Source organism: Xiphophorus hellerii, chromosome 14 (assembly GCF_003331165.1).
Source record: "Xiphophorus hellerii strain 12219 chromosome 14, Xiphophorus_hellerii-4.1, whole genome shotgun sequence".
Classification (NCBI taxonomy): Eukaryota; Metazoa; Chordata; class Actinopteri; order Cyprinodontiformes; family Poeciliidae; genus Xiphophorus; species Xiphophorus hellerii.
The window spans coordinates 11,182,678-11,197,622 of record NC_045685.1 but is presented as its reverse complement, the minus strand read 5'-3'; the positions used below and the strand labels follow the sequence as shown (position 1 = coordinate 11,197,622).

The following is a 14,945-nucleotide window of genomic DNA, read 5'->3' as shown; positions in this document are numbered from 1 at the left end:
TGCCATACATGTTTTGATAGTTTTGAATGAATACATTTTGAAAACACCTAAAATATGCGGAAGAACAAGTAACCCAAAGGCCACATTGCAAAATTGTTGGACACCAACATAAGTCTTTCTTTTACACGTAAAATCTCTGTAATGTTGTGCTGATTTCTTGAAGCAGCTAACAGTGCATAAGTGATTTGCCTAAGTCAAAATGTCATCTGTCACATTACAGAATATATGTAGGCGACTAGGCGTTGATGTAGGTGTAAGCAAAAGCAGGCTTTTATCAGATTACTTTGAAATATGACGTGTTAACAAATGCAAACTACATGGCAGCTGAATTTGATGAAAAACAAACTAAAACCGAAGTCTGTTTGTCCACGTTAAAGAGATTATTCAATGAAATGTTCATTGAAACAAAAAATTGTAAGAGTTGATTAGCTTTACCCTTCCACATCAGTTATCAGCGGTATTATAATCTGCTTGACTTAGTCACAGCCAGCATGAACTTTGCCCTTCTCTCTTCTGCTCTTGCATTATCGACAGGTTTGAGGCAAAGTCCAGCTCATGGGTCACACAGAGACATTCTGTCACACCAAAACACCCGACAAGCAAGACGAGAGAGGAGGAAAGTGAGGAGAATGGATACAACGTCGTCATTCTTCAAGTAAGTTAAAACTCTGCTTTGACTTGCTTCTTATTGGTTGATGCCCTATAAGGGTTAGGATTAAGGTATTAGTCTGACTTACTGGGAAATCAGAGTCAGACATTATGTGTGATTAAAAAAAGATCTTTGCTTTTTTATGATATAAAGTCAAAATGTCAGAACCGTGGGTAAAAAACCAACAAAAACATTAACATTTCTTTGCTTTCCTCTCTGATTTTTTTGTCAGGTCTATGACAAAGCGGGTCTGGTCCCCGCCCCAGCGACCTTTCAGAATCTGTTGTAACAGAAGGGAGACCAAGAAAGGGGTCACTGCAGGAACCCTGGAGGAGCTGAAAGAGAGGGTGAGAACAACATCAGTTGCCTAATAATAGTATAAATTATAATGAAATTAAGAGTTAAAGAAAGGCCTTAGATTTAAATTAATCTAAAATGAATTATTTGTTGCAACTATGACATACAGTTTTGCGAAAAGGTTAGGACATATGCTCTTACAATATATTTATGCAAAATATTACGTCTACATTTAAACTAGAGTAACACGCTGAACACACAACTTCTACTCGCTCTCAGCGCCAGCTGTGAGCCAGTTTTTAAAATATTTCAGTGGATTTGAATGTAGTTTCCCTGAACTGGCTTAAACGCAACAATTGCGCATCCCGGTTGGTATTCACAGTTTATATTTTGAGGATTTTTTGGTGACGCCTAAGCTGAGGTTCTTCCTAACTGAGAGTAATAATTCCGTCTGTTAGGTGTGCCAGGCTTTGTTGCTGACCATTTCTGCAGCATCTGTGTACCTGGTTTGTGAGGAGGACGGTACAGAAGTGGACTCTGATGAGTTCCTCATGACCTTACCGGACAACACCGTGCTCATGGCCCTAGAACCAGGACAGACATGGAAACCGCAAGCAGTAAGTCCGACGCCATTCTAGAGACTCCTAGTGTCTCTTTATATACTAGATTTTTTTCCCTCTTGAACATTTCCTCCATTGGCAACATCACTTTGTGGTTTGATCCATCGTTTCTGTCTCCACAGGGTGCAGTTGTGCTAAGAAACCACGACAAGCCTCGCACCGGCAGAGACATAGCACGTGTCACCTTCGACCTTTACAAGATAAACCCGAAGGATGTGTTTGGCTCGCTGAGTGTGAAGGCCACGTTCCAAGGCCTGTACTCTGTGAGCGCCGACTTTCAGTGTCTGGGGCCCAAGAAGGTCCTCAGGTAAGTGGGTCACGGATGCTATGAACTGGCACCTCCTCACCTGTAAATCTTTCCAAACCCATAAAGGGTGTTAGGATAATTTATTTAAAGAAAATTACTGTCGAATTATTTAGTTTTCCAAACTCATAAAATACCTTTCTTGGTGTTGGTAATGCTTTTTTTTAGCTCATGAAATAGTACTCAGTAGCTCTCAAGAGGTTACGAGATCAATCCAAGCCAAGAAATAATATTTGTATTATTTTTAACAACATTAGCCGATTAAACCCGGATGTTGAACCATTAAGAGTAATTATGACATTTTCCATACGAACAATAGACTTTTCACCTTTTCTGTTTAACAAATAAGCTCATCATTATGTTTCTAACATATTAAATGCTTGAAAAATGCATGGATTTTTTGTTTTGTTTTGATACACAACACTTTTCTGAGAATTATTAGTTTCAAAATTGAGCTTGTTTTTTAGATTTAAGGACATTCAAATTAGATTTTTGTTGACGCCAAAAAGGTACATCTGGGGTTAGAATTTCTCAAGCTTTGTACAAGCAGCTTGTACAAATTTTACATGTACTTAGTGAGCAATCTTAAAGCTGATAAGTGTATAACATTGATTGTGTTTTCAGAGAAGTGCTGCGCTTCGCCTCCACCCTCCTTCAGACCGCTGGGCACCTGCTTATCACCTCTGCGTCCATGATCCGCCGCATCATCGAAGGCACTGAGCTCTGGCAACCGCAGAGGGCCGAGTACGCAGCCACCTGGCATTAAAACCCTGCCCCAAAATGAAAATGTTTTGACTTTACTCCTACAATTAGACATTTAACTGGGTAACAGTACTAAAAATATAATATGATTTCCTCCTTAAGGCAATCAGAAACAACACACAATATCAAGGGATGCATAATTTTGTATTTTTAATGAGTGAGTATTCACTCTTTTAGAATATCTTGAAGGTGTTGTTTATGATTGCTTTCCACGTCACTATAAGAAACGTGGTCTTATCACAATCAGACGTGTGACCAAGCAGCGACCCAAAAAAACTTATCAAGACCTTCGAGTTTGATCTCTGGGATCTTTTGAGGCCTGAATGTTGATTACATCATTTAGTGATTTGTGGCATGACAGTATTTCATAAGCCTAAAAATGAAAAACAGGTTGGAGGGAACAAAAGCAAGTTAGAACAGCACTATGTAGCTTAGTAAGAAAATAAATGCTGTATTATTTTTGATTTTTTTGGGAAATTATTTTGTGTAATATATTTTTTGTAATATTTTTGAAATTTCCTATTTATGTGTTGATTTTCTTTGTAAATGTTTGTTGTATATGGCCAAAAGTGCCACAATTCCAGCAATCTGTCAAATACATTTTTTAGAAATGTGATGCTTGAAGTCAAGTTTACCAAATTAAAAATGTTAACGTTCACATAAATGAATCAAAAATATGAGTAGCAATTATATGCAAGTAACTGATTAAATCTTTAATTCACTTTAGTCAAAATGTTATTTCAGTAAACCAAGAGGGCATGTTTACATTTGGAATGAGATCTTTAATTTAATGTAATTAAAATCTTAACAAATCCCTAAATAATTTTTCACTCTGTTCTTATTCTGGCATTTAGATAATATGAACGTCTTTTTGTTATCCTAACTGACCTAAAACAGGAAAAATGTAGTTGGATTTACATCGGGGATTAAGAAACATGAAGGTTATGTGTCTTTGTGTCTCTGCTACACTTGTTTAGCTCTGCCGTGTTCAGAAGGGAATGCATAAATAATTTTGAGTTGGAAAAAAAACAATCACCATTTCGGGGTTTTTATTCAAAGTGACTTTTACTTAAATTATAATAGTATAAGTATAATAAAAAAAAAAATATATATTTGTACAGCTCAAACAAGCTCACTAACAAAGTTGCACCTCAGCTGCAATATTTCAACGCGAACAAACTTGGTCACAAAAACTGAAAGTATAAGAACAAAACAAAGATTTAAAGGACCTGATGAAAATCTTTTTCTCAAGTCGTTTAATAAAAACCCAACAGGACAAACTGTTCATGTGTCAGAAGAGGCTTCTTTGCACTTTCCTTCCCAGCCTGCAATAATCCAGGCCGCGCCGTCATTCAGTTTTTCTCAGCAGTCCTTTTAGCAGGATGTTTTTGTATTGCCGGTACTTGATGTTGGCCAGTATCTCCTTGTACTGCTCCTCCGTCATCCAGCGAGGTTTTGATTTTTTCATCGAGTAACGCCGGTCACCGAACCACTGCACCAGATGGTGGCGCTGTATGCCGACCAGCCTGGTCAGCATGCTGTACTGCTCGGCATCGGGATACTGGAACTCCAGGAAGGCCCTCCTTAGCATCAGCAGCTGAGACTGAGTCTTCAGTCTGCTCCGGGGACGCAGCATTGCCCCTTCTGCCAAGAGAACTTCCTCCTGACTGGTCCCAGCAGTTGGTCTGCTCGCAGTAAGAAAGTTGTTTTCAGCCTTAACGAGCTCCTTTAGTTCGTCCACTTCGGAGACGACATTGTTTTCCTTTGCCGGTTCAGAAGACAGAGCTTCCTCCAGACAAGCCAGTGTGTCAGTATCCTCCTCCAAGCTGCTCTCCAGCGAAGTCATCCTTCTGCCCTGCAAGTCTGCCTGGCTCTCTGTTATGGGAACGGCGATAGAGGTTTGGGTTTGAGGCTCTAGAACGACGGAAGAAAAGTCAACAAATGGGATTTCAGCCTCGGCAAGAAGATTCTCGTAGTCGTTTTTAACTGGGCTGGAGATCAGTTTTGTGTGTGCTCTTCTTTTTTTCTTGGAGACATATGCTCCTTCCCATGTTTGCTCCTCATTCTCAGATGTATCCATTTTTGCCCCTAGTGTTTCTGCTTGATCGGTGATCCACTTGACGTCTCGTTTCTTTCTTTTCCTTCTCCTGTTCGACACGACCCCAATTGTTCTCCGCTTATCTGGAGTGGCGGCTTCGTCCTCTATCACCCTTCTACCCGTTTCTTTTTCCATTGGTCTCTCCTGCTCCGTATTCCAATTCACTTTTCGTTCCATCAAAGACATCTTCTTGCTCTTTACTTGGTCGTTCTTGACCCTGTCTTGGAACTCCTCATCTCCTTCCTTGTCTTTGCGATTGGAATTCAACTTGTTCCAAATCTCCCTGATGTCTTTGTAGTCCCAGCTAATGCCGTAGCGGAGCCTCTGCGCTATAAACCAAACCTTCACCTGGTCTGGATGCAGGGAGCAGCGCTGGGCTAGAGCATTAGTCTGTTTGCGTGTCAGATAGGGGGACCTGCTAAAGGCATTTTCGAGTTCCGCCACTTTATCTGTCTGCACGTTAACCTCATTTGCATGAACCCACAACACCCTTTTATCCTCAGAGAGCAGGGGGAGACATATGCGGGCGCTCCACTGAGGCACTGTGATACCCAACGCCGAATGGCTGCCTTCCAGAGAACTGGGGGTCTGTATGGGTTTGATGTTCGTTCTGTCAGCGAGTTGCCTCATCGTAGTCAACTTCTATGCAAAGTAGACGGACAGAGAGGTTAGAAACATACAGCAGGTTAACTACAGTAATTTAAGTTGACTATTTTCTGACTCAGTGGCAAAATCAATCTGACTCTAGTTGTCCGAATTGATCAAATTATTTGAGACAGACCTACCTTTGCACAGTTCACAGACTAGTCTGCGTAATGACCTTTAGCAATGGAGATTGCTAATTTTAAGAGAAAATTACAATGTGAAAGATTAATGTTTCAGTATCTTTTTGATTGCTTTTGCTCACTTTTGTGTTCTTTGACACTCATCTGTACTACAAGTCAAAATAAAAGAATAAATTTATAGACATGTTTTTACTTTGAGTTCTGAAAAGTTAAGTTGTTGAAAGTTAAGAAACTCAAGTGGTCCAGACATGTTATTTAGTATGTATGTTTGACTATGGAAGGATGAATGGATGGATTGAGTTATTTATGGAAGCTGGAACATAAATTAATAAGCAGATGGATGGACAGCTAGGTGATCAATGGATAAATATATGTATGAGTGGACGGTTTGACAGGTTTATGGGTGAACAGACAGACCGATGAAGTACGAATGGCCGATTACAAATAGATGAATGCAACTTTTAGCGAGTGGATTAAGAACACGCTATTTCCATACACAAGGAAGCCAGAAAATTTTCAAAATCAGATGTGAGACTCCCTGACTACAAGAAAACCTGTATATTGATATGGAAACGTATATATGAGGACGAAAAGCAGAAGGGTTTAATATCTGCCCACCAAAATACGTTGGGATTATAAGTACAATGGCGAAGAAAGAGAGAAGAAATGGAATAGTAGTTTGCTTCAATAATTAATTTTGTTGTTTTTGACCGCTGTGTTTATCCTAAAAACAAAGTTAATTGAACCAACATCGTGTTAATTATTCATAACTACTTACAATGTCGCATATTTTTAGCTAATTGGTTAGCCTGTTAGCTTGAGCGCGGGCGTATTTCAAATATCATTTTAGCTAGCCGAAGCCTCGTTAGCTTTAGCCAGTAACGGCTCTCCAGCTAAGATTTGAGTCTCCCTGCATTACCTGCTCACCTTTATAGAGCCACCCGTGAGAACACAAAAAGTTGGCCTTACCTATTTGTTTTAGGCTGGATTTTCTACTTCCTTCAACCGGGTCAAACCAAAGTGATAAAATATGTCCTTTAGCTCCTGCTAATCTTTTAAACCACCTTAGAGATTCGCATGATCAACAGCAACTGGGATGTCTTCTCACCAGACGCAAAATCAAGTGATCTAGTGCTGCTCACATTGTGATTTTCGCTTAAAAGAATCATTTTTTAAAATCAAGGGAGGTAAAATTCTTACGGTCAGGACTCTGCAATATCAAACAGTTAATGTCACAATTTCATTATAAATATACAGTAAGTACTGACTTTAACCCATCTTTAACACTGTAGAAGTTGGTCTTCTAAAAATTAAGTTTAAATTGATTAAACTCTTCAATCTACAGGAAAAACATTAAAACCCCTCATGTTTTTTCCCCCCATTTTGTCACTTTATGATGTACTTTTTACTTTATTTTATGTAACAGCTCAGAAGGACACATCAAACATTTTGCAAATGAAAAGATACTCTGATATCTAAAAAAATAAAATACAAATATTTCCTCCTGAAGTTAGATACTTTAGTTCTACAACACAAGTGCCAAACTCCAGTCCTCAAGGGCCACTGTCCTGCAGTTTTCAGATGTGCCACAGGCACAAAACACTGGAATGAAATGGCTTAATTACCTCCTGCTTGTGTAGATCAGTTCTCCAGAGCCTTAATGACCTAATTATTCTATTCAGGTGTGGTGCAGCAGAGGCACATCTAAAAATTGCAGGACACCGGCCCTTGACGACTGGAGTTTGACCCCCCTGCTCTACAACCACGTCTTTCATGGAAGAGTGGTAAGAGAAAAGTCATTGTTGAAAGAAAGCCATGAGAAGTCCCATCTGCAGTTTGCGACAAGCCGGGCCACAGAAACCTGTAGGAAGAAGGTTCTGGTTACATTTCACAACATGCAATACATTGTGTTGGACTGTTATATAAAATCCCAGTCAGACACAATGAGGCTTGTAGCTGTACATGTGAAAAAATATGAAGAGGAATAATAGCTTTGCAAGATATCGTATTAGACCTCCAGAATGTTAATATTATATTCTTTTGAAAATGGTTTTGGTAAAAAATAAAATAAAAAAAACATACACGGTGCTTTAATTTTAACTAAATGTACGTTAAATGTACAGTATTTTGTTGACTATTCCACATCGATAAGAACTGTAAATCATTTTCTCATTCAATGACACCATTGTTGTACTGTTGTTAAGCAATAAAGTTTTTCTTATCAGTGTGGGTGGATTATTAACCAGGAAGTAAAAGAGGTGATGACTTAACTTAGAGTAGTTAGACACATTAACCTATTTGAGGACACTTGCTTCGGGATCTTGAAAATCAAGAGAGGAGAAAAACGCAAGAACAACTCCTAGGAATCAGATCTTCCTGTGAAAATGTCTGACAACGTTCAGAGGGACTCGTCCAGCATTCTGTGCGACATGTGTACAGGGGAGGACAGGAAAGCAGCACGGAAGACCTGCATGAAATGTGAGATCTCCATGTGTGTCCAGCACCTGGAGGCCCACCTCACCACACCTGTGTTACTGCAGACTCATCCTCTGACTGAACCCATGGCTATAGATGGAAACACCAAATGTCCCCAGCATGAGAAGCTCCTGGAATACTACTGCCTGGATGATAAAACCTGTGTGTGCGTTTCCTGCGCCATTGAAGACCAGCACCGCCTTCACAACATGAAGACCTTCTCCACGGCCCACAAAGAGCTCCTGGAGAAGCTGAAAGCTGAGGAGAAGGACTTACAGGTGAAAACTGAGGATGACAACATGAGTCTGGAGAAGTGGGAGAAGAGTGAAAGAGAGAAGCTGGCTCGCAGCAGCGTGCGTCTCATCGAGGCTGTGACTAATCTACGGGACATTTCTCTGACCAGTGTCCAAAGTTCAGTCTCTGCTCGAATGGTGTCCATCAGAACCAGCAGGAGCAGCATGCAGGCAGCCCAGAACGAGAAGGACACCTTCAGATTCCTGCAGATGTACTCTCAGGTGAACCAGGATGTGGAGAAAGCCAAGGCTGTGGATCTGAGGAAAGGCTTGGAGCCGGGCCTCCATCGGGACAAACTGGTTCTGGAGATAAGACAGAACGGGGAGAAGATGATGAACCAAGCGTCCAACTTTTTAGAGTCATTGTTGACCCTGGTTGATCCTGAAAGCCACCAGGATGCCAATGATTCTTCAGACCTGATCTTTGAACCCCAGACTCCCAATTTCAGCATGTCCCTGTCCAAAGACAAAAGGACAGTTTTCTACAACAGCTGGATGGGTCAATGTTCTGGTAATTTTCTAATCCAAAGCACTCAGTCAGTCCCCAACTATCAGAGATGGATCCTCAGTCTTCCCAGTGAGGTTGATTGGATGATTGGTTTGTGTGATAAAAAGTCTGCAAATGACCCGAAGAATGGACCGGTCTATGGACTAAGCTGTGAAGATAACCACCTGAGCTGTGTTAAGAATCAAGCACCTCCTGGTACGTCAGTCAGTTCAGTGACCTCTGTCAAGGAGAAAATGGGGATCCGACCTAAGGTACCGTCTCCAGTCCTCAGATCTGAGAAGAAGAATGAAGTGATGGACATACCCCGACCTGAAATGGTGGAAGTGTTTTGGGATGTCAAAGACTCCAGGCTCTCCTTTTTCAGCAGAACTGGACAGCACCAGAGAGAGGAAATAGTCATAATTGAAGCAACACCCAACAAATGGCAGCTGGTTCCTTTTGTTAAGTTGGGAAAGCAAAATACCCAGAGCACCTCCCAGCAGCAATGGAAATGCTCTTGTGGCAACAGCAACTCTTTAACAAGTTTATTTAACAGGTCTTGCCAGCCAAGTTGTCCCCACTGTGGAAAAATATTCAGTGGCCAGTTCATTACAGAAATTGTTTGTGAGCTTTGCTAATGGTTGATAATCATGACTTTTACTGCCAACTAATGAGCATTATGTGACCTGTGATTGATGGTTGTTTGTGAATATATGAACACAATTACTGGATGATTTTGAAAAATTTGAATCTTTATTATACTTTTCACTGTAGTCGATTCATCATCAATAGTGTGATAAATCAACACTAATTTGGTTTGGGATTTGCTTTTCATGCAGCCACATTAAATAAATATGTATTAAATAAATATGTATTAAATAAATATGTATTCTCCATTCTGTCAAATTAGTCTTTGTCTCCATCTAGTGGTTTTAAAGGCATGTATGCAATTTACTTTATGAACAATGTAACTGCTTTTTAAAGAATAAAGTGAGAAAAATTCTAATACGTGAAATGTTTTATTGACTCAGTGTGAAAGAAATATTTGGCAGTTGTTTTTTACACAATGTGACACTTTATACAGAATTTCTTTTACACGTGTAGCAGAAACGAAAAGATGAGAACAGTTTAAAAAATTTATGAAATCAAGTCCTCAACTATATTTCTCTTCCGTTTGTTTCATTTTCTTTTTGTAACTTTTTCTACAGTTAAATAAAAGTTATGGTAATATCAACTTCTCATAATAATGGTACAGCATGGTTAAAATGATGAGATAGAGATTCTTTTTCATTACAGTTGCAGAAATAGGCTGCCTTAGTAAAACAGACTACAATTATAAAGTCGATCACAGTTGATTTAAGACAAGATTTTAGATATTGGGCAAACGAGGCAAACAAAAGACTACAAGCAGAGTGATCTCGCCATCTTGGAGAAATGTTACTTCCTGGCATAAGTTGTCTAAGACAAAAATATGAGGTTCTTTCCATAGTTACTTAACGCCTTCTTAGTTATTTTTAAAATAATGACACTTTACTGCAAGTTGGCATTTTTAATAAACTTTCAATGCAACTTTTAGAGCAACTTTGCATTGAAAGTGTCATTATTTACCAAATGACACTTCAGGACAACAGTCATAGACATTGACAAAGACTCCTTCATGTTTATGAAACTGTTACCGTATATTTCAAAAGTGTTACAATAAAATGATTATTTTAAAGACACTGAGGTGTTGCTGGCTTGGTGAAATGTCAAAGACGATAAGTAGTCAGATCATTGTACTGTGCAATTAGAGTGATTTGGTAAATTAAGATGTAAAATAAATTTATTATAAATGTTTTCTATGCAGTCGTTGGATGCGCTACGCCTTCATCTCAGGGAGAGCAACATTTATATGTCAGCCAATATAAAATACCTAATTTTGTAGCATTTCTATCAAGTTTTTGTCATTACAATATGGGGTCTGTTGTTTTCATGCAGGGTTTTGAATGGGTGTCATTTATAGTTCACATCTATGGCTATTTTCTATAAATGTTTGAGACCTGCAGCTCAAGCAATCAGTAAAATAGAGTGGCTGAAGACAAGCATTTCCCCTAAGTGTAAATTAGACGAATTCTCAACTAATTTTATGTAAAACTTTTATTCTAATAACATAATCACAAATTGTTCCAAATTCATCCAAGTTCGTATAATAACGTCTCGCTCCATTCACAGGCCACCAAGTTCTCAAATTTATAAATATGCATCTCTACAATAGATGCAACAATTCAAATGAATGCATGAAATCTACATACATACATATAATTTCATACATATTATTCTAGGTGGAAGGTAGAAAATTGACTGGACAACCAGAAGTAGTCATGACAGACTATCTACAAAGTATTTACCCCAAATAATTTGGGAGTAAATAAAAATGGACTATGTCACTATGATGTGTCCCTGTGTCACCTTTGTGAATGATTACCTGATTAATTGTTGTGTTTTCTCCTTGCAGTTTATTGGCTGGAAGGGGTTTAAAAGGAACTAGGCCCACCCACTAGGCGAGCGAGGGAGTTTGGATGAGCACCTACGTGTTCGCATCACTCTGAGCCTCGCTCCTGTTTTAATGGATGCCACTTTCTGTTCTTAAACCACCCATCTGTTAAATTATTTGGTCTGGGAATCGTAGGCTAAGCTGGGTTTTCCGATCTTTGGTTGTAAGGGGTGAGAAGTGCTGAGACAGGGTCAGTGGCCCGAATCGCCAACTGCTGGCTGGTTTGTGACTTCTCCCACTCTTTTGTTTATTTTGCCTTGATTCCCAGTATGCAGAGCCATTTCAGCCAAAATTAAATAAATAAATAGGGAAAATAAATAAGTAAAATAAATAAATGAGTAATTGGCATCTTTATTCCCATTTATATTTATTCATTTATACATTTACTTATTCCCAGATTTATTTTACCCATTATTGTTTTTACTCATTTATTTAAATTTGGCTGAAATGGCTCTCCATACATAACAGCCACCCAGTGTTTTAATACAACACTGTAGTCATTCACTGCTGAAATGACTACGGTGAATGACTACAATTGAACTTTTGTACGTTTTTATGTGTTTTTATGTTCACATAAAAACTTTTGTAAGAAATGAAACCTATGCATGGAAACTGCACAAATATGTTCACATAAAAACCTTTGGAGGTTTTTATGTGAACATAAAACCTATGAAAGGAACCAATCAGCAAACAAAAATACCAATCTCCACCCACTCAGTGTCGGAACACCCTCCAAGCTAAAAGTACTGTGTGTTACTGTGGCAGACTAACGAGAGCAATTCAAGACTTGAAAACAGCACATGAATATCTCCTGTTCGGAAGGTTAGACTCATTCAACTTTTAGCGAGTGGATTGGACGTTATTTCCATACACATGGAAGCCAGAAAAATTTCAAAATCAGATTTGAGACTCCCAGACTATAAGAAAACCTGTATATTGATATGGAAACGTATATCTGGCGACGAAAAGCAGAAGGGTTTAATATCTACCCACCAAAATACGTTGGGATTATAAGCACAATGGCGAAGAAAGAGAGAAGAAATGGAATAGTAGTTTGCTTCAAAAAGAAAACTACTACACAATAATTAATTGTTATTTTTGACTGCTGTGTTTATCCTAAAAACAAAGTTAATTGAACCAACATCGTGTTAATTATTCATAATGTGGCAACCTGGGGGTGGATTTTCTTTATTATGAAACCCAAATGTAAGATATTAAAGTTTAAGATAAGGGAAACCGACAACGCCACCTGGAATAACTCCAGGAAAATAGAATAATAATAAGGACACAGGTACGTTCTACTGGGAATGAGACAAGATTCAGACAGTTCTACAAAAAATTTATTAAACTTTAATAGGTTGTTTAAATTCACAATAACCTGAAATTGAATAGTTAAAACAGTGAATGTCTTTTTAATAAAGTTGATTATAAAATGTTTAAATTTCAAAGGAAACTGAGGCTTACCAGTGGGGGGAGAGTAGTGAGGAAAGGGGCAACATCCAGTGAAGAAAAGGGATCACCCTGGACACTACAAAGACACAGCAAACACACACACACAAAAAGGGGTGTTCCAACAAAACACACAAGACAAGACACCGCCACCAGGGGTCACCACCGCCACCACAGAAGCCTCAGTCCCTAAAAGAAAGACAAGAAAATGAAACAATACGAGTAAAACAGTGATATAATAGCACTACAATATTGCTTTTTTTATCCCGTTTGTGGTGCCATCAATACTCCCGGCAGCGGGGGAAAGTTCATACAAATCTTTTAAAACAATTCAACGTAGGCAAAACAGCAGCGAGTGTACATCCAAATAGAATAGTTGTCAGGGACTCGGCAGGAGGCTAAAAAATAAAGTAGATTATTAATACCACTGCTGATAAAAACTATGACTTATGGTAGCTGCTTACCTATAAATTACCACACGGCCAGATAAACAGATCCACAAGTTCACCTACGGAGCGCAGCTGTAACAAAACACTACATAAAGGCTTCGTTTACATGAGACGGATGTGACCTAGCCATGCTAGCGCTTACCTTCCCGGCAGCAAACAACCGAACAAATTGGTCCAGGAGTTGGAGGCACAGCAAGGGAGGCTAAACAAATCAAACCAGCTTGCATTAATGGCTATGATTAGTGATGTTACGTGATGTGCCGAGGCTTCGAGGCGTGTGTCGAGTAATGGAGGGGGCGTTTCCGTAAAGCGCGTATCGAGGCTTGCTTCATTTAGGGGAGGAGCCGAAAACGATGACGTCCGAAGCCTCGCTGCCTGGCTGTACCACGTGACTGCTTCGGGAAGTGGCTCAGATGTTGGCGCGGGGTTTGACAGCTTTAGAAACCCCACAGGCTGCATTCAAAATGTGGGTTGTTGTAGGCGAGTTGCGGTCAGTTGAGAGAGTGGATAGAGTTTTGATAGTTTGGATAGCAGAGTTTGGATAGTGGTTATTTAGTTTGAGACAGTTAGTTTGGTGTTTGGAGAGTTTAGGAGAGAGATAGATAGATAGGAGATTTAGGAGCGCGAGGACAGGATAGGAGTAGGATGGAACCGGCGAGAAAGAGGAGGATTTCCCCTATGTGGGAACATTTTGATTTGATAAGCCCTAACAAGGTAAGGTGAACTGAACATTTGCAGATGCATTAGGTTTGCTTATGAGGAACTGTATTTTTCACTGTTTCTTATTTTCTGTAAAGGTGAGGTGTTTATTGTGCTCCAAGGAGTTGGGGTACAATAATAACACCTCATCCATGTAGTGTCAAAAAAAGAGAAACCGTTTGAAACCAAAAACTGTGGAGAAATTGTTGTTTCTTAATAAAAATGCATGAAATCATCCAAGTTACACAAGCATTAGCCTATTCACTGCCCCCTCCCTAGTTCCACAAGCACTTTCACTGTCCTCTGCCTGATTAAGCCCAGGCCATTTTTCTAGAGTCACAGAAAAACTTTATTACACAACATGCCATATCACATGACACTACTATTTTGGGAATAATTACACACAGAGGATACATTCAAACAATATTTTATTATACACATATGTGTATACATAATTTATGTAGACAAATGATTTCGTCCTACACCTTTTGTGAAGTCATTCCCAAGAGCCATAATAGACAAAAATTCAATGCATCACACGTGTTAAGATACAGCTGGCTGTGATTATACACCTGGCCAGTAGGTGGTTTCGTGTGCACATGAAGCCTCAAGAAATGAACCCTTTCTCGAACCAGTTGGCTCAAGTGGTTCAATGCCTCATGAGGCTTCATCTCACCATCACTAGCTATGATAAAAGCTGACAAACAAAGAAACAGCCACGCTTACCCAGCACAGCTCAGCAAACTAAGCAAAATGAGTTGACGTCATGACGCAAGTAGTCTTGTGGCAGGTAGAGACCTGCTTATATGCAGCAGCTGAAATTGATCTTAAAGTGGCAGCGTACCATTTATGCTGCTACAATAACTACTTACAATGTCGCATATTTTTAGCTAATTGGTTAGCCTGTTAGCTTGAGCGCGGGCGTATTTCAAATATCATTTTAGCTAGCCGAAGCCTCGCTAGCTTTAGCCAGTAACGGCTCTCCAGCTAAGATTTGAGTCTCCCTGCATTACCTGCTCACCTTTATAGAGCCACCCGTGAGAAC

The 14,945-nt window shown here is 39.5% G+C and overlaps 2 protein-coding genes across 3 annotated transcripts; one reads left to right on the top strand and one right to left on the bottom strand.

Moving 5' to 3' along the window:
- The first annotated feature begins 519 nt into the window (after positions 1-519).
- cideb (cell death inducing DFFA like effector b) lies at positions 520-3,296 on the top strand. Its single transcript, XM_032582124.1, has 5 exons — positions 520-655; positions 882-996; positions 1,405-1,563; positions 1,689-1,873; positions 2,495-3,296. Exons 1-5 carry the CDS (start codon positions 630-632, stop codon positions 2,634-2,636), a joined length of 627 nt encoding a protein of 208 aa, XP_032438015.1. The 5' UTR covers positions 520-629; the 3' UTR covers positions 2,637-3,296.
- A 368-nt stretch (positions 3,297-3,664) lies between these two features.
- On the bottom strand, positions 3,665-13,495 carry homezb (homeobox and leucine zipper encoding b). Of its 2 annotated transcripts, XM_032582119.1 has the most exons (3): positions 13,344-13,495; positions 12,768-12,941; positions 3,665-5,372 (listed from the first exon to the last, which is right to left on the bottom strand). In XM_032582119.1, exon 3 carries the CDS (start codon positions 5,358-5,360, stop codon positions 3,981-3,983), a length of 1,380 nt encoding a protein of 459 aa, XP_032438010.1. In that variant the 5' UTR covers positions 5,361-5,372; positions 12,768-12,941; positions 13,344-13,495; the 3' UTR covers positions 3,665-3,980. The 2 variants fall into 2 exon arrangements, with proteins under 2 accessions (XP_032438010.1, XP_032438009.1); XM_032582118.1 differs by lacking the exons at positions 12,768-12,941; positions 13,344-13,495 and adding an exon at positions 8,267-8,375.
- Positions 13,496-14,945: the final 1,450 nt, after the last annotated feature.